This window comes from Tasmannia lanceolata, unplaced genomic scaffold, assembly GCF_043159265.1.
Source record: "Tasmannia lanceolata isolate RefF3 unplaced genomic scaffold, GAP_Taslan_0.1 ptg000037l, whole genome shotgun sequence".
Taxonomy (NCBI): Eukaryota; Viridiplantae; Streptophyta; class Magnoliopsida; order Canellales; family Winteraceae; genus Tasmannia; species Tasmannia lanceolata.
The window spans coordinates 6901385-6922711 of record NW_027518714.1 but is presented as its reverse complement, the minus strand read 5'-3'; the positions used below and the strand labels follow the sequence as shown (position 1 = coordinate 6922711).

Genomic DNA, 21327 nt, shown 5'->3' with positions numbered 1-21327 from the left:
ATGATGAACAAGCGGACATGCTCAGACGGAGATGATCCACAGGATACAAACTATTTAAGCTGTGGCCCGACAAATGAATGGTTTGGATTGTCCAATGAAGTGGGCCCACTATACTCTTTGAAAAATACTGGACTTCACGAGGACAGAACACATAAAATCTCCAAGATATAATGAATAAGCTCTTATTTTGGAATAAGTACCACGTCTGAAAAAACAGGCCTAAAAAAAACCTAACTCACAAATCAAACAAGGAAAGGAGAAAAACTCAAGGTTGTTAAATAAAATTAGATTCGTCCAACAGTTTAGGGCCTTTTTTTTTTTTTTGGACAGGGTATCCGAACGCCAATTTTTAGGGCGGGACTATTCCCTACGGATGTGCACATCATCTGTAAACTACCAGCATTGGTTAAGCCTGGGGGATTCTAACTCGCGTCAATGGGGAGCATACCCATGACTTTAAGCCAAAGAGCCACACTGTATGGGTTTTCGTCCAACAGGATTTTTCCCTTGAGTTAAAATTGAAGGAGTTGTTCATATAGGTTTTCTCCATTATTTGTGTTTTTCTTTTAATTCTTAGGTTTTTTTTTCTATTTTTCAGGGCTCGACTGCTATATTTTATAGTGACATATTGAGAGGTCTAGGTTACTTGGTGAATGATACACTCATAAAATGATTATTCCAACCATAGAATTCAATATAATGGGACCATTAGTCGCTTGGAGTGTATCATTCACCGAGTAACTAGATCTCACTAGACCGCCGATAAATCCACAGTAACTAGAGCTTTTACCAGCGGTCTTTTTGTTCACTGGTAAAGATTTGAATTTTACCAGTGGTCGTGTCCGCCCCTAGGCCTAATTTTGACCACAAGTATATGTACTTTAAAAAAAAAATTAGTTAAAAAGGAAGGAATATTACTAGTGACTGTCAATCGGGCCGAGCTTGGGTGGGCCTGAGGTGTTAAAGCTCAGCCCATTACTATACAACGGGATTCGGGCCGAGTTCGGGCCTGACTAAATTAGAAAATTTGCTTGTCCAAACTCAGCCCAAACTCCACAACTGGCTTCGGGCCGAGTTTGGGCTTGCCCATCACGTCTTATTTTCTGCACGAGAAAAGACTATAAGGCAAGCACAGAAAAGCCAATTTCATAGAAAGCCATTAAACTTGCTGGCTTTTGCATGTGAGAAAAGCCACACAGATTGATTTTTTCCCAGATTTTGTCTTATTCATTTAATAAATCTGAGGTCGAACTATAGCCTATAGGATATGATGATCTAAACCGTTCATATGGAGTGGGCTGAAGAGGGGCCCAATTTGTATACTTCAACGGTTTGAATCACCATATTAAGTGGGTTGAAGAGGGGCAAAATAAAGAAAAACAAAAAACCTATTTAATGTCGAACTATAGCCTATAGGATATTAATGTTTTAGTAACCTATTTAATTAATATCTATTGATTTTTAAGGGCATAAAAAATCTTGAAAAATTATATAGTAAATATATTATCAGGCCCGGGCCTATAACGGGCTGGACGACCCTTGATCAAGCTCAGCCCAAATTAGAGTTCGGGCTTCAACTTTTGACCAAGCTTGGTTTGGCTTGTTCTCATTTTAATTATGGGCGGGCTTTTAGCGGGCCGAACGGGCGGGCTTCGAGCTTGCCCATCCCGATTGACAGTCCTAAATTTACTACAGTAAAGACATTTTTCTCTAAATTTTTTTTTTTTTAATTCTAAAAGAAGGAGTTTTACACTGGAATCACCTAAAACTTTCATCTCATTGCCATTCCCCTCTTCTACAGTGTCAGTACTCTTTCTTTGCTGAGAATACACTACTTCCTTCAATTTCAGTACTCAAACTGAAAATTTGCTGCACCTGTCTAAGCTTTCCATCATAGGAGTGTTTTGTTTTTTTTGTTTTTGGGTTCTAGAGTCTTGAAATTCATAGCTTCAAGCTGTCACTGAAATGAGTCCAGGCAAATCCCTCCTCATACCCTGATCACTAGAGATGGAAGCCCCCATAAGTCATTTTGAGTGTTACACATATACTCTGTCGGTTGCTACGCTTGTGTTCTCTTCCCTTTTCGTATACTCAAGGGACAAAGAAATAGTCGCTTAGAGCCTATATGCAAACCCCTTACAACAGAAAACTTCAAGAGCTTCTTTGGCTTGGTCACTGTCTGGTGGTGACCATTACTTTTAGCCTCTGAATGTGTTGAATCACAAACTTTCTCTGAACACAACCATGCACCTCCTCTCCTGATTGGATTGATGGTTCTATTGATACTATTTCCTCCGAATTCATATCACTTTTCTAGCCTTGTGGCATGGCAGGTCACTTGGGCCCATCCCGTTAATAGTACAAACATTCTGGCCGTGAATTCTACATTTCACACAACTTTTATCCAGAGACTTCTCATGAATGCAACCATTTCCAGGGCTTGATTGACTTGGTAACTTTATCTCCCCAAATTTCTTAGAATTCCCACTGACCCACTCGAGTGGCGAGTTGCTCTGTCCCCTTTCGGCCACAACACCATTCTCATGCATGGCGTTTTCAGTAAAAGGCTTCTTAAAAGGTGGGTGTTCTTGCAACCCATTGCAATCCTTTTGTTCAGTCTTCTTTTTCACTAACTTGGGAAACCAAGTTATCATAGGGAGCATACCACATTCGACTTGATGTGTGGACAAAACAGTACTAATGACCAGAGTGAGTACTCCAACCCGCATGAACCAGAAAGCGAGAGAGGCTTTGTAGCGAGATGAAACCCGATCCTTCTCTGGAACAAAGAACCGTTGTGAACATAAAGAGAGAACCCCTCTTAAGGGTTTCATTGTTCCGGGGTTACAGATCAAGCTCTCCGCCACTGGAGCAGAGAAGAGTCTAGAGATCTTTGAAAATTTGGAGGGATTTTAGAGTCTGAAAGTCCAAAAGGAAGAAGGAGACGGGCAGGATTTGAGTGCCGCAGTTGCCTCTATTTTTACCATCATAGGAATTCTGTTCAGCTAAGAATTTTGCTTTTCTCCGATTAAACAACAGTGATGCATTTCCAGTCTGTAAGGCAAAGGTAAGAATTAAGCAATTCAGAGTTCTGACAGAGGGAACAAGGGAGAATGATGAGCTGAATTCATACCTCTATTAGAGATGGGGCGAGAGAACCAACATTCAGAGGTAGACCATCATGTTGAATAGAACCCACAAGGTTTGATGCAGAATGCTCAAAGCCTGGGAAAGAGTAATTACCGAATCATAGACATTATGTTATTAATTAACAAAAGAGCTCAAGTTTCTCCAATTGAAGAAAGAAGTGATGCTCACCAAAAACATTAACTCAATGTTCTAAACTAGAATTAGATGTGAACAAGTATAAGAGGAATCTTCTTAATGAGAAATTCAAATGACATCAACTTCCAGGAAGTGTCTCTCAAATACAGCATAACTTGGGTAAATTTTAAATATGTAAGATAAACTCAAGCAGTTCTTCTAGATCACTTATGCAAGCATATAAAGACTATCATGCTTCGTTCTCCTTATAACATTGTTAAAGTATAAACGAATAAATAACGACATCTCCATCAGCTTAAGCTTTTGGAGTAACTGGTTGTTTTCACACGGTATAGAGCCAAAGGTCAAGAGTTCAAACCTCCTTGGTAGGAAAAATCCACATTCAATGGCCAAACCCAAAAGAGGGGCCACATGTGCCACGTGTAGGCCAACCCCAGAAAGAGGGGCCACACGTGAGGGGGAATGTTAAAGTATAAAGAATAAATAACACCTTCTCCATCAGCTTTAAGCTTTTGGAGTAACTGGTTGTTTCACATGGTATCACTTCATGGCAGCCATGTGAATTACATAATCACTTCATGTCAGCCATGTGATTGAGTGGTCTAAATGGAAAGTGGAATTGTGGGGTCCCAAACTGATTAATGGACTCAAGATTAACAGTAATCGGTTTGGGCCCTACAATCGGTTGTCACAATCCTAAACGAACAGGGCCTAAATCTCCTAAGAAAAGAATCGCATGATAGATCACAATGGCAAGTGCCATGTGAAAGAAATAAAAACCAAACGGATACATTTTGTCCATCATTTCACCTTAAATTGCATGAGACAAATTAGACCAAAATCAGAAAACATATTTCCAATGAAGACAATGTCATGTAGTCATCTAGATAACCTTGACACTGAACTACTCAGTTACCAATTTTTTCACCAAGCCAATGCCCTGAAACTTATTCTCTTGCTATTGAATCATCTCAAGATGATCCTTTTTATAACTAAAGCATGTGAATGGTGCATGAATTTCCATTTAAGTCAAGCAACCCAAAAAGGTTGGGGTTTGGAAAGTAATTAAAGAGAAATAATATCAATAACTCAAGAATATATATAATACACATTAAAGAGCACATTAATTAATATGAAAGAGCACATTAAAAACTTACCTAAAATAGTAATCCCATATTAGACCCATACCACTTCCTAAAAACACTCAAATCACATCCAAACCATGTGATCTTGGGCTCATTAGATAGGTAATTGAAAAACCTATCTAATAATACCAAAAAACATACCAAACGGATGAGATTTGATGCCTAAAAAGTAGGCTACAAATAAAACGACGAAAATAGAAGATAAATAAAAAAAAACACCCATATCTGTGGCCCATGCTAGAGTCTCAACCATCAGTCTCGTCCACGTCTGCACTTGAAAACCTTGAATTCACGCCCATTGTTGTTGTCCCCATCACAATGCAAATGCAAAAAGACTGAAATTTATTCAAAATCCAAAGGACCCATTGTGTCTCTATATGCAAATCTGACCCACAACTCCCCACCCACACGGTAGTCAACCACGTCTTAAATATGAAGATACACACACAAAGTTGCTGAACTTACCCAAGGAGTTCATCAACATATCAGATGTTCCTCTTGACAGAATCCGAGAAACCCACACTTTTCGGCTTGGACACTGTCTCCAAACCCATCACCTAATTTGGTGGTGCCTTGGGCAAAGGAAACAGAGGAATTATAGAGGATAACTTAAAAGTCCCAAATTCAATTCGAAAACTCAGAAACTATTGATGCTTCCTAGAACTAAGTGGAAAATGGATATGAGATTGCAAAGATACATGAAAATGAAATTCAAAATGCAATACTGCAAGCTATAGAAATCGTCAGCATTTAATTCAAAACATATGTTTTTTTGACATAAATGTTCACAAACTCATGGTTTAACAATCACTTCCAATGAGTTAGGAAACATGCAAACACATTATACAAATGTAAATGCAGGGATCTTATTTATAGCATAAACCAAAAGAGCAAGGCTAAAGAGATTATTCTAATGAAAACGATGAGAGGCAAATACATTTATAGAGAATGAGGAGGAATGAGAAGGATGTAGGAAGAAATTGTGTACCACACATCCTCCTGTAACCCGTACCCGACCCGATCTCCAGAGTAAAGATCAACCCAACTTCCCAAAAATCGACCAGAGTTGCAACCCCTACATTTTTTTGCTATTGATATTTGCACTACCATGTTTTGATAATGACACAAATTCACCTAGTCTTTTATTATTTAACCAGCTATCAAAAGCTATTACAATTCCTAAAAAGCTCTCAATGGCCAATTAAAAAAAAAAAAAAAAAGACAAGGTGAGTTTGTGTCATTGTCAAGACATGATTGTGCAAATATCACTAGCTCTTTTTTGAGAAAAAATATGCGCATCCATCACATAAAAATACAAAGAAAGATGTATGAGCAACCGGGAACCTAGGTCTAAATGATGGTCCACGTTAACAAATCTTGTCGATCCTATGTGCATACTACATAGTGTGCAACCTTAAAGCAAGATCCATTATACAAAAACAAAATAAAACAGAAATGTGTTCCATTTAGGGAGGAATTCAACAAAAGATAAGATTGCAGAGAGGAATTGAAATATTAACTGAAGCATGCACTACAATGCAAATGCTGCCACAAGATTAGTGCAACGCAAGTGACCCTTTTCAGATATAACATAAGAATTCTTCTCACAAAGAAGAAAAACTTTTCATCCAGGGGAAAAAAAAAAAAAAACACAATAAGTAAAAAATTTCCACACAAACAGAGGCATGAAAAGTAGCACCATGGCTCATCGAACTATAGTTCACAACTCTAATGTCCTAAATTGTAAGAACTACAAAAACCTATGAAATCTCTTTCAAGCAATTAGTCAAACAATTGATGAGCGTTCTTATGATAATCTGCCCACCATAGTCTGCTTCTGCAAATTCCTTAAAAACGAGATGTTTAAACTTTTAAACTTTAAACCACATCGTTGCAAAATCAGCCTTATTGCTTATAAGCTACGGGTCTATATTTTTTTAGTTTGAACCTGACAATAATCATAGAATTTGTTATCTACCAGTTTATGATAGTCAGCCATTGCTTCATGTTTGATGAATCTTTTCAACTAAAACCCATGAAAATTTAAATAATGAGGAAAGTGACAGGGGGAGACATCTAGAAAACATGGGTAGAACTCTCTTCACTCTTGGGATGCTCCAAATCCTGCAAAGTGCGAAAAACAGAAAGACAGATGGGTTTTGAAAAGATGACCTCACTCATGACTTTTCCATCGACGTTCAAGCTTATGGACCCCGATCGTCGACTTGTCCTTTTTCCTTGAAAAATAGACGGTTAGGATTATCTAATCGGTAGTGGGCCCCAAGTTGAATGAACCGGATCGTCCGCTTTGTGGATCCTCAAATCATTCTCCATATGGTGAATGAGTGTTACTGCGGGGCCCACATAATTGGATGATTTAAACCATTATAAACCTCCACAAATCGGAGTGCTAAGATCATCCTGTGGAAAATAGTTTCAGGGTTGGGCCTATCTATGTTGGGGTCCACAAATGAATGGTTTCGATCATCCAATCATGTAGTTTCCACCGCAATATTTTGCTGCACATGCAGCTACACATCCGTCCACCGTAAAAACTTCCTATAGATTGGGAGTCGTCAGAATTGAGTCGATTACTACTTCATGCAGTTCACTAATATTTACCTTTTGAAAAAAGGAATTTAGCAACAATAAGTGGCTGTAGTTTAGTGGTGAGAATTCCACGTTGTGGCCGTGGAGACCTGGGCTCGAATCCCAGCAGCCACATTCGTTTTTGTTGGGGGTTTCTTTGTTTCACATACGGGTTCTGAACTAAAATATGGTTCGACAGATGTTGATTGGACGGTGAAAAAACGTCTATGATACACACGTGCTATAGGGGAAGTCCCTTTTTGGTTAAGTGCGTGTTTGGCGTACCGTTTAAAACACCGTTTGGCGTTTGAAACACCGTTTTGCGGCCAAACGGCCGTTTGGGAATGTTTGGGTGCGCAGCCACCGTTTGAAACACCGTTTTGAACCCTCAAAACGGCGTTTTGCAAACTGAGGGGGGGGGGGGGGGGGGGAGGTCCGTTTGCAAAACGCTGTTTTGAACGGAGTTTTTAGGCTGTGGGTTTTTACGTGTTTGCCCTCACCAAAATCCATTTTTACATATATGCGTGCGACTTTATGCGTTACGTCAAATACAAAAAAAGTGGGGGTATTAATATCATTCTTGAGGACACAAATTTGTTAAATTGTTAATATTTAATTCAAAACAATGGGGCTGCTGATATCATTATATGATCTCTTAATTTTGATTTTTTAAAGACAAAAGAATTAAAAGAAACCCTAGTTTCTTACTTTCTTCATCTACTTTGCAAAGTTGCAAACCCACTCGTCTGCCTCACTGCCTCCACTCATCCGTCAAATCCGGCCGTTAAGAAGAAGAAGGAGAAGAACCCTAAAGGTATAGCCATTTTTTTTGTTGACAATGATGTTTAATTTTAATAGTGTTTGAATGAGATCATACTGACCTTTTAATATTGGGCCTAATGACAGAGTAGTTGAGTTACATTGAGGCCAACCAAACAATGGCCTTTTTGGTCATTTTACCACTAAAACTCCGTTTTGGGGCATTTTGCGGCCAAACGGCCGTTTGGGAATGTTTGGGTGCGCAGCCACCGTTTGAAACACCGTTTTGAACCCTCAAAACGGCGTTTTGCAAACTGAGGGGGGGGGGAGGGAGGTCCGTTTGCAAAACGCTGTTTTGAACGGAGTTTTTAGGCTGTGGGTTTTTACGTGTTTGCCCTCACCAAAATCCATTTTTACATATATGCGTGCGACTTTATGCGTTACGTCAAATACAAAAAAAGTGGGGGTATTAATATCATTCTTGAGGACACAAATTTGTTAAATTGTTAATATTTAATTCAAAACAATGGGGCTGCTGATATCATTATATGATCTCTTAATTTTGATTTTTTAAAGACAAAAGAATTAAAAGAAACCCTAGTTTCTTACTTTCTTCATCTACTTTGCAAAGTTGCAAACCCACTCGTCTGCCTCACTGCCTCCACTCATCCGTCAAATCCGGCCGTTAAGAAGAAGAAGGAGAAGAACCCTAAAGGTATAGCCATTTTTTTTGTTGACAATGATGTTTAATTTTAATAGTGTTTGAATGAGATCATACTGACCTTTTAATATTGGGCCTAATGACAGAGTAGTTGAGTTACATTGAGGCCAACCAAACAATGGCCTTTTTGGTCATTTTACCACTAAAACTCCGTTTTGGGGCATTTGCAACCAAACACACAATACCTCCGTTTGCCGTTTAAAATGCCGTTTTGATCTGGCGAACCAAACATGAAAACGCCGTTTGGCAAAATGCCGTTTTGAACAAAAACACCGTTTTGCAAGACGGCGATTTCAAACGGTACGCCAAGAGGGCAGGAATTGCTACCCTACTTATGGGTGACAATTAAACCCGCGGAAACGGGGATCCACCCTGCACGGGCGGGGATTCCCCGATCAAAGCAGGATGGGTACGGGGTGGGGATTGCAAAAATCCCTTGAAGCGGGGATGGGGATGCCTCTGGCCCCGCCCCTCCCCGTAATCCTCATCTATAAAATTACATAAATATCCCTATAAGTGGCTCTCTTTCCATAAATTGTTATAATTTTGTTTGGAAATTTGGATTCTTATTTATTAAGTGTTTAATTAGATTAAAAAAAGTAGAAATTTTTATTATAGAAAGACAGGAAAGGCGCGGAGAATTTTTCCCCATAGTGTGCAGTGCGGGGATGGGGATAACCCTCCATCCCCGAAGCGGGGATCGGGGTGGGGCGGGGATGGGGAATTTTTCTTGAGGAGGGGACGGGGACGGGGACGGGGGAGTGCAACATCCCGCCCCGTTGCCACCCGTAACCCTACGAGACCCTCCTTTTTGTTCAGTTAATTTTTAGCTTTCAGCCCTCGATTTCAAATCCTTAACCTTTTGCTTCCCATATGAAATGCAGAGTATTTATATGGTGTACCTCTACCTTATTGTTGCAAGGCCTTACACCATATAATTTCTCATGAAATGCAATCTAATAGTCTAGCTTTTTCGGCCTACTTCTACCCTGAACACGGTCCAATACTCACCTTTAAAAGCTAGCCGTTAATGTTAGGATGCCGAAGTCCTTATCAGCCCATCATCCGCATCCATTCACTTTTCCGATGTGGGATCTTTGCTTCTGTGTGGAACCACATGACCTAATCTGTATAATGAAATCTCTCATGAACGAGATGACTAAGTGTTTAGTAACATTATCAAAATATGGCAGTGGGGATTAACAGTTTTCGGGATTTACTGTGATCTGCTAGGAAGACACGCCCATATCAGGGATGTCCCTTTGACAATCCTCTCTCTTGTGCCATGTGCTTGTCACACTATAATAACTAATTTTGAAGGGCGATGATATCCCCCGGCAAAACGCATTCACCCCGCTTTTAACATGATTTGATGTCCATAAGCGTTAAAGTTGCCCCTGATCCCGTTGTAATGGGGGCAAATTCATACTGCAGAGGGGGTGAAAATATCGTCTCCCATTTCCTTTCAAGAACAGACAAATACACCCGTGCCCTAATAAAAGCCGCAGCATTGGGACTAGGGAGGGTTGAGGTTTGTTTGAGATGACCTTAACACAAGCCTGCATGTATCATTTCCTTCTTAAAATAAACATTTCGATTAAAAAAAAACGATCTTCCATGGTTACAGGTGTACAAGAAAACACAAAAAAGAGCTCAAATCCCAAATAATGGCAAAAACATTGAAAATGGCCAGTTAGTGCTCATTTTCACTTTCTTCTTTATATTTGGAACGGGGATTTTCTAGGGACCATCGCAGAAGGCATTTCACAGATGGTCTTGTTGCATGTCAGAAGCCATCTTGTGAATGATGACAAAATCTGCTGAAAAGTGAGCCTCTACGAAATGCCTTCTGCTATGGTCCATACTCCCTAGCAAATCCCTTGGAACCAAGTTTTCCCAATCATATTTGAAAAAAAAAAAAAGGGCCATTAGCTAGGCCCATTGATTGAATGAGTGCAGTAATGATAGCCACATGGTTGACCTAGAGACTCTGCCTACTATATAAGACAATTATTTGTTATAATTTTTTCAGCCCTTTTTGTTGGGTAATGTTATTAGTTTTATGAGAAATGCTAAACTGAAGGGTGCCCTTCCAAAAACCAGAACACGGCGGCCATTAGATCAAGGCTACCGATATTGGCATAATCATATTTTGATAATGAGACAAACTTACCTTGTTTTATATGCTTTGACCAACTGAGAGCTTTTTGGGAATTGTATTAGCCTTTGACATCTAGTTTAAAACATATTAAACATGAAGAGTTGGTTTCATTTTCAAAACAAAGTCACGGCAATATCAAATCCCGAATCAACTCCTTTTTATCGTAACTGAGTTTTTATAGATTCAAGTCCACGTCTTGTCTTACTAAGTCAATTAAAACTCCTTTGACTCTCCCAAGTTATGAGATTGCAAATCGAGTACATCAGCCGCACCGTACCAAGTTGTACAGCAGGTTCTCAGATTTTTTTTTTCTTATAGTCAGATAGGTAAAAAACCTGGTACACCAGAAGCATGGGCATAGTAAGGAGTACGAGTCGGAAGAAGGAAGTGTAATATGGTTAAGGTGGCATATGATCATTAAGTGACACCTTTCTCGTAATTAATACTCTTTGATACCTTGTATAAAATGTGACCACAATCAGATCTGAAATGCATGTGGAATCAATTTTACACTATCTTGAATCTTGACTAATCTATTCATTTCACTGGCAAGTTAATTCAACTAGTGCGTGCCAGTTTTGAGTAGACTAGATGGCCAAGTTTTGAAATATGTTATTACAGTTTGAGTGCATCAAGGTCGGCAGCAAGTTTTAGACCTAGTCGTATGACGACCCATTCTCCAATATTAATGCCCTAAAGTGGACGTTGATTCCTGCATTAAGATGTCTGGTGTGGGAGCAATGTAGGCCACACGCTATTGACCTTTCACTCGCATTTAAGTTGCAATCTTTAATACACTACAGAGTTAGACGGAGCCTGGATTTTTGCCGAAAATTTTTGCCACTATAATTTCCAAAGTATTGTCTGCCCCCTTCGAGTTTGCGGAAATGTCCGACTCTCTTTAATTTCCAAAGTATTGTCTGACCCCTTCGAGTTAAGAGTTTTTGATATTTTTTTATAAATCAAAAGCAATTTGATTTGAAATTTATGTCAATTTTTGATATTTTTTTACTTCGTATTAATTTAGTAATTGTTATAAAACCACCATCCTTTGCCCCCTCTAGAGCAAATCCCTGGCTCAGTCCCTGACAGAGTACAGACATGACCCAACCTAATCTCATCTCAACATTTGTTCTTCTTCACTGCCTTTAACTGCATGCGTAAACAAACCTGCAACTCCTCATTAAGTGCACAAAAAGCATGAAAATGACATTCTCTCCGAATAAAATGACACTGGCAAGCTATGGAAACATGCTTATCGTTTCTGTACTGTCCAACTCTGCTTTTGGTGCATTCATGTGGTGGGTCCCATAATCGATGATCTGCAAGCCTGCAACCTATAAATTATTCAACTATAAATAATCAAATAACTCTCAACTCCATCAGCTTAAGCTTTTGATGTAATTAGTTGTTTCACACGGAATCAGAGCTTGCCTAACAGCGGATATATAACAGTATAACACCAATTTAGCAGCTTAAGCTTTTCGAGTAATTGGTTGTTTCACATGAATCACGTTGGATATATGATCATAACAGTGAGATCGGAGGACTCTAGACGTTGGGTGTGGATCATTACAGTCCCCAAATCTTTCCCAATTGATCAGTTAGGATCAAGGTTTCAAATTTCGACCGAAATCCGAAATTTCGGGTTTCTGTCGAGAACGAAACAGAAATCGCATATACTCGAAACGGTAATAAATAAATTTCGTCTTCCCCGAGCCGAAATCCGAAATTTAAGGGATTTCACCCAAAAATCTGGATTTTGATATTTATTTAATATTATCCCTAAATTTAGGCCAAATTTCAAATTCGATCGAAATAAAATATGAGAAAAAATAGCCGTTCAATTTGTTTCGTAGATTTTGCCTGAAATTTCAGAATTTCGGAAGAAAATTCCGGTTTCGGTGAGGACCGAAACGCTTTACGAAATCAAAATTTAAAACCTTGGTTAGGATAACCTAGCTACTAGGTGTAATTTTGGGCTGGGTTCAAATGATAGGCCCCACTAGATAGATGTTTCTTTTTTAAGGTGGCCCCACTAGATAGATAATGGTATGGATCTTGTTGAACTATGCCCTTCCATCCATTGGAATAGGATCACTCTTGGGGATAGCAAGCCAAGGTTTATTTTATCCTTGGATCGACTTGCCATCTTCGGTTCAGTTGAACTTCTTTCTTGGATAAGGTATTACAAAAACATAACCAGGAAGAAAGGATGTCACGGGCTTGATCTCTCCAAGCGCACCCGTGCGGCACTTAGGCATTCATCACCCCGTAGAGTGACTAAGTCAGCCTTCCTAGATAGCAACACTCTTAAAACTAGTGAGCTAGAGAAGAGAAAGAAGTAGAAGCATACTAACTGAATAAGTAAACACTAGAGAACACTTTGTGTTGCTCACAAAGCTATACAACTTGCTTCACCCCTTCATTAGGCAATGGCATCAGCAATGTATAGCCATGCTTATTACAAGTGTCATAATACAAATGAATCTCTAGAAAAGTCTCTTACTAGAAGTATATCCCGCCTCCTCTAGCGGAACTCTCTAGAAATATCCAACCCTTAAAATTAGGAAGTCTTTAGAATATTTACATGCCTCATCTTCTAGAGTCTTCTACTCCTCTATAAGGTTCTAGAATATTGTAGAATACCCTACATAAATTTAGAGATGTCTAGAATATTCTAAAATTCACTAGAGATCTCTAGAACATTCTAGAATTCTCCATATGATTCTAAAAATGTCTAGAAACTTCTAGAATCTTATAGGAGATTTCCAAAAGGCTTCTACAAAACTCTAGACTTTCTGAAAGGTTCTCCACTTCTTTTTTGTCTAGAGCCCTCCCATACGCAGATAAAAGTAGATGTGGAGGATGAGATGATTTTAAGATTTTCAAGTAGTATGACCAATCTCCAAGACAACTTATCCAAGGACTTAATTTTTTTCCCCGTGGTGAAAAGCCCCAATAGGTAATAAGTAAGATATAAGAAAATAATTGTTTTTAGGGATTTGCTAGCGTCCATCACAGAAGGCATTTCGTGGATGGCCTGTTGCATGTCAGAGCAACCACCTTGTGAATGAAGACAAAATCTACTAAAAAGTGAGCCGGTGAGGCCACGCAACAGGCCATCTGTGAAATGCCTTCTGAGATGGACGCTAGCAAATCCCTTGTTTTTTTATAATTAAAGCAATTAGCATAATTGGGTCCTTCGAATTAGAGTACTAAATACATGTTCATGAATAATTCGAATTGGATCAAAGCACAAAATCACTAAAGAAAATAGAATATCGACAAATAGAATAGCAATATTTAAGTGGTTCGGCTGTGTACCTACATCCACCAGGGAGACAGAAGATTTCCTTGCATGCTTTTTCTCTGCCTTACTACTCTAAGAATTTGAAATTGAGAATTTATTTCTCATAACCCTGAAAGAAAGCCTCTAGAGAATAGAAGAACTTGGTATAGTTACCAAAAATAATCCTGATAACATAGTAAACCTATTGGAGAGTGAGAACCCAATCCCTTGGCAATGGTGTGCTGCTCCCTTGCAATTGCCCAGCAAAAGCCACCCTTGGCCTCATGTCATGGTGTCATTTATTCTAGTGTTGTTCGCATGGCCTATGATCTGTGACTTGTTGTGCCATATGTACAAAGTGTGTGGCATAGCAAGTGCCCATTTAACCTCTTCATTAGACGAAAGAACCGTAACACTCGGCAAGTGGATAATATCGTCCTAGAAATCACTCCCAAAAGAATACAAGTCAACTGTAGCAAAAATGAAATTAGCAGCCTAATAGATCTCTTTGGGTGCACACACACAAATACCAAAACAAAAAACAAAAAACAAAAAACAAAAAATAAAAACAAAACAAAACACACGTTGCTTACATTGCTTTCATCAGCCAAGGAAAAGCAGTTCAATTTTTGTAGGACAGAGGAAAGTTTGATCACCTCTAATAACATTGGGCTGATTAGTAGGGATGTTCATTATTCGGTTATAACCGAATAACCGAACCGAACCGAATTGGTTTGGTCGGTTCGGTTCGGTTTTTTCCCTTTTGGTTTCAGTTATTTTTTTTTGGAAATTCGGTTATTCGGGTTCGGGTTCGGTTATCTCAACAACAAAAAAAATTTGGTTAACTGAATAACCGAAATTATGGATAAATACCATTATTTTTCCAAAAAAAAGTGCTATATGGGCACTCCATAGGATGATCAAAATCGTCCATTTGATTGATCACAACTTAATTAGGTTGTGCTCAAAAAATCATTTCGATAGGATGATCCCTAGCCCTCCGATCAAAACTGAGATTTTACTTTTTTTTCCTCTTTTTCTCCCACTATTTGGTTATTTGGTTATAACCGAATTTTTAATCGGTTCGGTTTTTGAAAGTTTCGGTTATCGAAATTTGATAATCGAAATTATTTCAGTTATCAAATTTCGGTCTATTCGGTTCGGTTATAACCGAACGAACACCCCTATTTATTAGGCTTGGTAATTCAACGCCTAAAATCTAACTCAGCACAGAGTAAGGGAAGGTGATTACTTAATGTACTCCGAAGGGTGAAGGTGCTCAACCCTAGCCCTAATTACTCTAAAAAAAGTCCAAACCTACCCTGGTTTACTTGACTTGGCGGTCTTGGCTAAATCGTTTAAAGTCGGTGATGACAGCTTATGCATATATATGACGTCCCTCGTCGGCGACCTGCCCCTGCCCCTGCCCCAACCCATGTTACTTGCTCAACCAAAATGGCTTTCCTCATCCTTCCCCAACACTTCCTTTACTGCTACTCTGATTGGCAGTTGAGAGCGTACTGTGGATTAGAAAAACCTTTTGACTTTCCTTGCAATGAAGAAATGGTCCTACCTTCTTTATATGCAACTCTTTATACAGGAGTTCGAAATGAATGCAAGTTTTCCATTGGATTAAATGCCATCAAATGGATGGTTCAAAGTAAACTTTGTCAATAGGCAAAAGCTAAAGGCCTGGTTTGTTTTGGAATTTGAGTCCGAAACTGATTACAGAACTCAAAATTGCCTTTTACTTTGAACCCAATAATCAGTTTTTGACTCAAAATCCATAAGGAACAGGGACTAATTTGGATGTTAAGATCATCTGATCAATTACTATTATAAAAAATAAGATCAACTGGTCAATTTGATTTTGTATTCCGGCTTTTTAAAATGCACTTAATGGGGCCCACTTCTGCCTTGTTATGAGATCAGATCCCTTGATCAACCACAAGTCTAGCTCAATGTCATTGAGAACACCTTGATCGGATCATCTAAGCCCTCGATCCCTAAAGTCTCATTTATTGTTCTGCCAAGAAAAGCTAAAGTTTTGGGATGTCCATTAGAGCAAAACCATGTGGGTCGCCTAATGGTGGCTCTACAAGAGCAACGGTCATGATTTCGCGAAGTATGGCGATCGGGTCTGGGCATCATGAAAGTGGCCCACCGCCAATGCTCCCACCTTGATTAGATGATCCTTCTCCCATGGTAATTGGAGGTGAAGACGGTATATTTTGAGGTTTTTCTAGTCTTTTCAAAGTGTTGGTTTTGGACAATATTTTCTACCTGCAGATGGATCCCATCCTGATTTTTTTCTTTTTTTTTTTTTTTTTTTGAAATGGTGGAGTTTTATTAAAAGAGCTCACAAGGGGTTGGATGGATCCTACCCAAAGTTATGTTTGGGTCCGATAATCAATTTGGAACTCACAATTGGTTCTCAAAATCCAAAACAAACAGGCCTAAGTAATTAAATAGTGAAGTAGACTCATATGGATTCAGTGCCAACTCGAACTATTTACAATGGAGATTTAATCAATAATATGCTAATAGGGGCACTTTGGGAAGTGCACAAGTATCCACTATATGCTTTCATGCTCCCGATCTGGCACTACTAAATCCACGTTATGTCCGCGTGAAATAAATGCATCGATCCACTCTCTCAACCGTAAAAGCGAAAACGAAAGTCACTTATGTGCCTTACTCGATATCCCTTCTCTTCCTTCTCGCCTATAAATTTATCTTTTGTCACTCTAATTTCCTCACACATCTTTTCGCTCCCCTTCTTTTCCACCAACTCCTCTCTACTCTTAATCTCCCTTATGGCTTCTCAATCTAGGAAAATGTGGGTGATGGGTCTCTTAATCTTGTTCTTCAATTCACTTTCTATTGTTAAATCGGACCCTCAAGTCCCTTGCTACTTCATTTTCGGTGACTCGTTAGTCGATAATGGCAATAACAACGCAATCCCTTCATTGGCAAGAGCCAATTACAGGCCCTATGGGATCGACTTCCCTGCCGGACCTACCGGAAGGTTCTGCAATGGCCGAACTACAGTTGATGTTATTGGTAATCTTCTCATCTTCTCTTCTTTTCGACATTTTCTTTAATTCCGTCCTTTGTCAGCCTCTATCCAGCACAAAAAAAAAATGGTCATAATCATATTTTGAAATTGTGTTACATCACACCTATATATCATCCTATTAGGCCACTCATTAGGGAGACTCTTTTCTTGTAGAAATGATCCATTGTAAGCACTTAGGTCAAAGTTTGAGTGTATGCGTTATCATCGTGAAAAACAGTCTGATCTTAGATAGGGGCCACAGTGTGGCCTTGGACCAGTTACCTACACTGAATTCTCGGTATACATTCGAGAGGTGGGGCCACTGTGCCTATCGACTTTGTTGTATCCTTCCAATCTGACTACCATCTTTTGATTATCATGATGACATGATCTGACGGTTGGAAATTTATAACAAAAGTTTAGAACGAGTGATTACACTGTAGGGATTGAGCGGAGCCTCTAGCTCAATGGTCAAGGCTTTTGCTCTTCAACCTTGATGTGGGTGGTTCAATCCCATCTTACCTACCCAAAAAAAAAAGTGACTAATATGTACCATCCATCTTAGGAAATGGAAAATGAAAGCTAGAATAGGGAATCTTCATTTTTGTTCCTTTCTAGCCTTTTCTTACCATAAAGATTTACGTACTTTTACATTTCAGTAACTTTTCCCATTTTGGATATCTGCCAATGTGCTTATTGTCGGGGGGATTTATTGTGTTTTTGTTGTGGCGGTGAAAGCATTTAAGCTTGGCAGTTATTTAGCGACGGATTGCTTTCATTCTCCCTTCCCCGATCCTGCAATATGCGTGAACTTGATTGAATTGGGTGAAATTGTTTGTAATTTCATTATGGAGAAATGATTTTCCACACCCCCTTTTGTTAAGCTTTTCCTAAAAATGAACATATAAAAGGGATGGAGAATGGAAACACCGACATTTTTATGAAAAGATAAACTGATTGTAGTGAAAATATCACTTTCCTGTTGGGTATATAACCCCTCAGATGGTCACTTCCGTATCATTTAACCGCAACCTATTGAAAATATCTTTTAACGCGCCTTGTAGATCATACTGGGCTCATTAAATATGGGTTGGCACACTAGTCAAAGATGTGTGTGCACCATACAAGCTTAAAATGTAAATTCGTCTATGTGTATTTATGTATGGATAAATATAGGCTACAAATATTGGCCTACCATGTTTTAATAACAGTACGAACTCACCTTATCTTTCTTTCTTAACTGGCAGTTCAGAGCATTTTCAGAATTGATATAGCCTTGGAAAGCTGGTTTAATTAGAAAAGACAAGCTGAGTTCGTCTTGTTATCAAAGCATGGTAGTGGAATACCATTAGCCTAAGGCCCTGTTCGTTTGGGATTATGACAACTGATTGTCACCCCCAATCCTATTATTGGGCTCCAAAATTACATTAATTTTGAGCCCAATAATAGGATTGGGAGGCAATCAGTTTCCACAATCTCAAACGAATGGGGCATAAGTATCTGAACATATGAGAAAAAAAGGTTTATTAATAGTACTAAAATTCGATGAGTCAAATAGATTATACAACAGACTTGAGTTGGGTTGTTGAACAAATCCATAGGTTAATTACTTTCTAGTGAAAACGAAATACTAACTGATCAGTGTTTTGTGGGTTACAGCTCAACTCTTGGGATTTAATGATTACATTCCACCTTATGTAAGTGCAAGAGGGCGACAAGTTCTCACCGGAGTAAATTATGCGTCCGCCGCTGCCGGAATAAGGGATGAAACAGGGCAACAACTGGTAATTAGCTAAACCAAATTCAGTACAAAAAAATCACTTCTCAAGTATATTTTTTACATCATCCCCACCAATTTCTCCATCTTCTTTCACTTCTTATGCATTTAACAGATAATACTCACATGTTCCTACAGGGTAGTAGAATCAGTATGAATGGTCAGTTACAGAATTATAGAACTACAGTTCAACAAGTGGTCAATATATTGGGTGATGAAAATTCCGCTGCTAATTACCTTAGCAAATGTATTTATTCCGTCGGAATGGGTAGCAACGATTACCTCAACAACTATTTCATGCCTGCTTTTTACTCATCCAGCCGTCAGTACACTCCCGCACAATACGCCGATGTTCTCTTCCAACAGTATTCACAACAATTAAGGGTTAGTTTAGTTCTTTCTTTGATATAAATGTATAATGTGGTACATTTTTTATAGCATATGTTAATTATGTTATTGGAAAATTAAATTAATTGTGTCAAGTAAGCAAATGTTCATACATAGATAAGAAATTAGAAATTGGGTTATGAATCTTAATGACTAATTATTTTTATTTTTGTCTAGTCTTTATACAATTACGGGGCGAGGAAAGTCGCATTGATAGGGGTGGGACAGGTCGGATGCAGCCCTAGCGAATTAGCTCAAAATAGCGCTACCACATGTGTGAGCAGAATAAACAGTGCAATCCAGATATTTAACGGGAAACTTAAATCTCTCGTGGATAATTTTAATAACAATCTACCCGGTGCAAAATTCATCTATGTGAATGGGTATGGGATTTTCGGCGATGTCTTGACACGCGCTTCATCCTACGGTAATAATTAATCTCAAATCTCAAGCACCCATTTCAATTTTTAAGTCTTAATCTGTGCGAAGATAAGTGTTTTTCTCGAGAACCCACTGGAATTTATGTTACTGCTCTATGTTTTATCATTTGAATAGTGTTATTTTCTCTAATGTTTTACAGGTTTTACTGTCACAAATGCGGGGTGCTGTGGAATTGGGAGGAACAATGGTCAAATTACATGCCTACCTTTGCAAACTCCATGTCCTAATAGAGACCAGTATATTTTCTGGGATGCTTTTCATCCAACTGAAGCTTTCAACAAGATCTTTGCTAGCAGAGCTTACAGTGCCCAGTCTTCCTCTGATGCTTACCCCATAGACATTCGTCATCTTGCTCAGCTTTGAAGATAGAGATAATGGCAATGGTGGTTCCTAATAGGGATCTTCATTTATTTCTGCACTACATTATTGTAATAAATGTGGCTTTGCCATATGCGTATTATTTGGGAAAATGGAGTATTTACGTGTATAAAGCACGTATAAGGTTGTCTTCTTTTCGTAAAAGAGAGTTTTGTTGAGATCTTTTTAAGCTTTAAAGTAATGGCAATTAAAAAATGTTTACTCAATCTTTAGCTTTCTTTGCTATAAATTAACAATGCGGTTTCATAGATATACTCTAAAACATTTAATGTATACATGGGCATCATCTAAAATGATCGAACGGTTGATGTGTGGGGTGCACTAGAACTGCTTGACACAATTTGTAACGTCAGACTAGGTTGGGCTGGTTTGGGCCTTGTAATAACTCAGAGGCCCACCCAACCAACAATAGGCGCCTTTTTGTTATTGTGAGGACCCACGACGTAATTTGGTTGCACTTGCTTTAATGACAATCCCATTAAACAAGTGGGTCGTGCTTGGAAGGAAATGTGAATGGTTAATGGGCCCTTTGTGGTTCTTACTTTGTGGACCTGATTGGTAATCTGATCGGGGCTTTTTTTTAGGACAGGCCCATTTAACATCCGACTCAAGCTGAGATCAAAACCGGCAATGCCTCATGGACCTTCAGCAGGATAAGCGTTGGAAAAAGAAGAATGAATTAATTAAGACAAAGAGGGACTATTGGAATAATATGAGCAAGAGTAAGCCGGGAACATTTATTCATTGATCTAAAGCGTTCATCTTCAAGGCCCCACTATGGATGTGCCATGCCACTCAAGATCACCCCCACCCTATGACTAGCCTTTTATTCATTGCAAATGGATGTTTAAACTCATTAAAGGGAAACATTCTGCATTCAAGGAGGCAACCCCTACAAATCAAAGCTAAACAAGGACCATATATGAGGGAAGATTTTGGGGTATGACCCATCCATAGCCAATCAAAGAGCAAATTGGATCATTTTCTAGGTGGGAACCACCCATTACGTGCCTACACAATATTACTCCTTTGCCTAGAAAGTGCCTATTGCATTTATTAGGACCAGCCTTCCCATTGAGATGTGGAAAGAAAGTTACACACAAGAAAGGAAATAAAAGACTAATGAACACAAGCATCACACCGTCTTCAATCCCACCCAATTTTTTCCTTGTAAGAAATTTATATGAGTAGGTCAGGCAATCAATTAGTTTTTCTTTTTCAATCTAAACACACAAAGATAAGAAGAGCACTTAGACTTTCATTTGGGTGGGCCCTACTGTGGATGCACTACTGTTATAGAAGCCCCCAAAAATGGAAGGTTAGAAAAGTAAATG

General features: G+C 38.9%; 1 protein-coding gene and 1 non-coding gene across 2 annotated transcripts; both read left to right on the top strand.

The window, feature by feature from the left end:
• The first annotated feature begins 7082 nt into the window (after nt 1-7082).
• Nucleotides 7083-7154, top strand: TRNAH-GUG (transfer RNA histidin (anticodon GUG)). Its single transcript has one exon. It is a non-coding gene; the product is annotated as a tRNA-His (tRNA).
• A 9550-nt stretch (nt 7155-16704) lies between these two features.
• On the top strand, nt 16705-20199 carry LOC143862265 (GDSL esterase/lipase At5g45670-like). The gene is made up of 5 exons (XM_077373272.1): nt 16705-17015; nt 18670-18794; nt 18926-19171; nt 19352-19601; nt 19755-20199. The coding sequence occupies exons 1-5, from the start codon at nt 16769-16771 to the stop codon at nt 19976-19978; spliced, it is 1092 nt and encodes a 363-aa protein (XP_077229387.1). The 5' UTR covers nt 16705-16768; the 3' UTR covers nt 19979-20199.
• Nucleotides 20200-21327: the final 1128 nt, after the last annotated feature.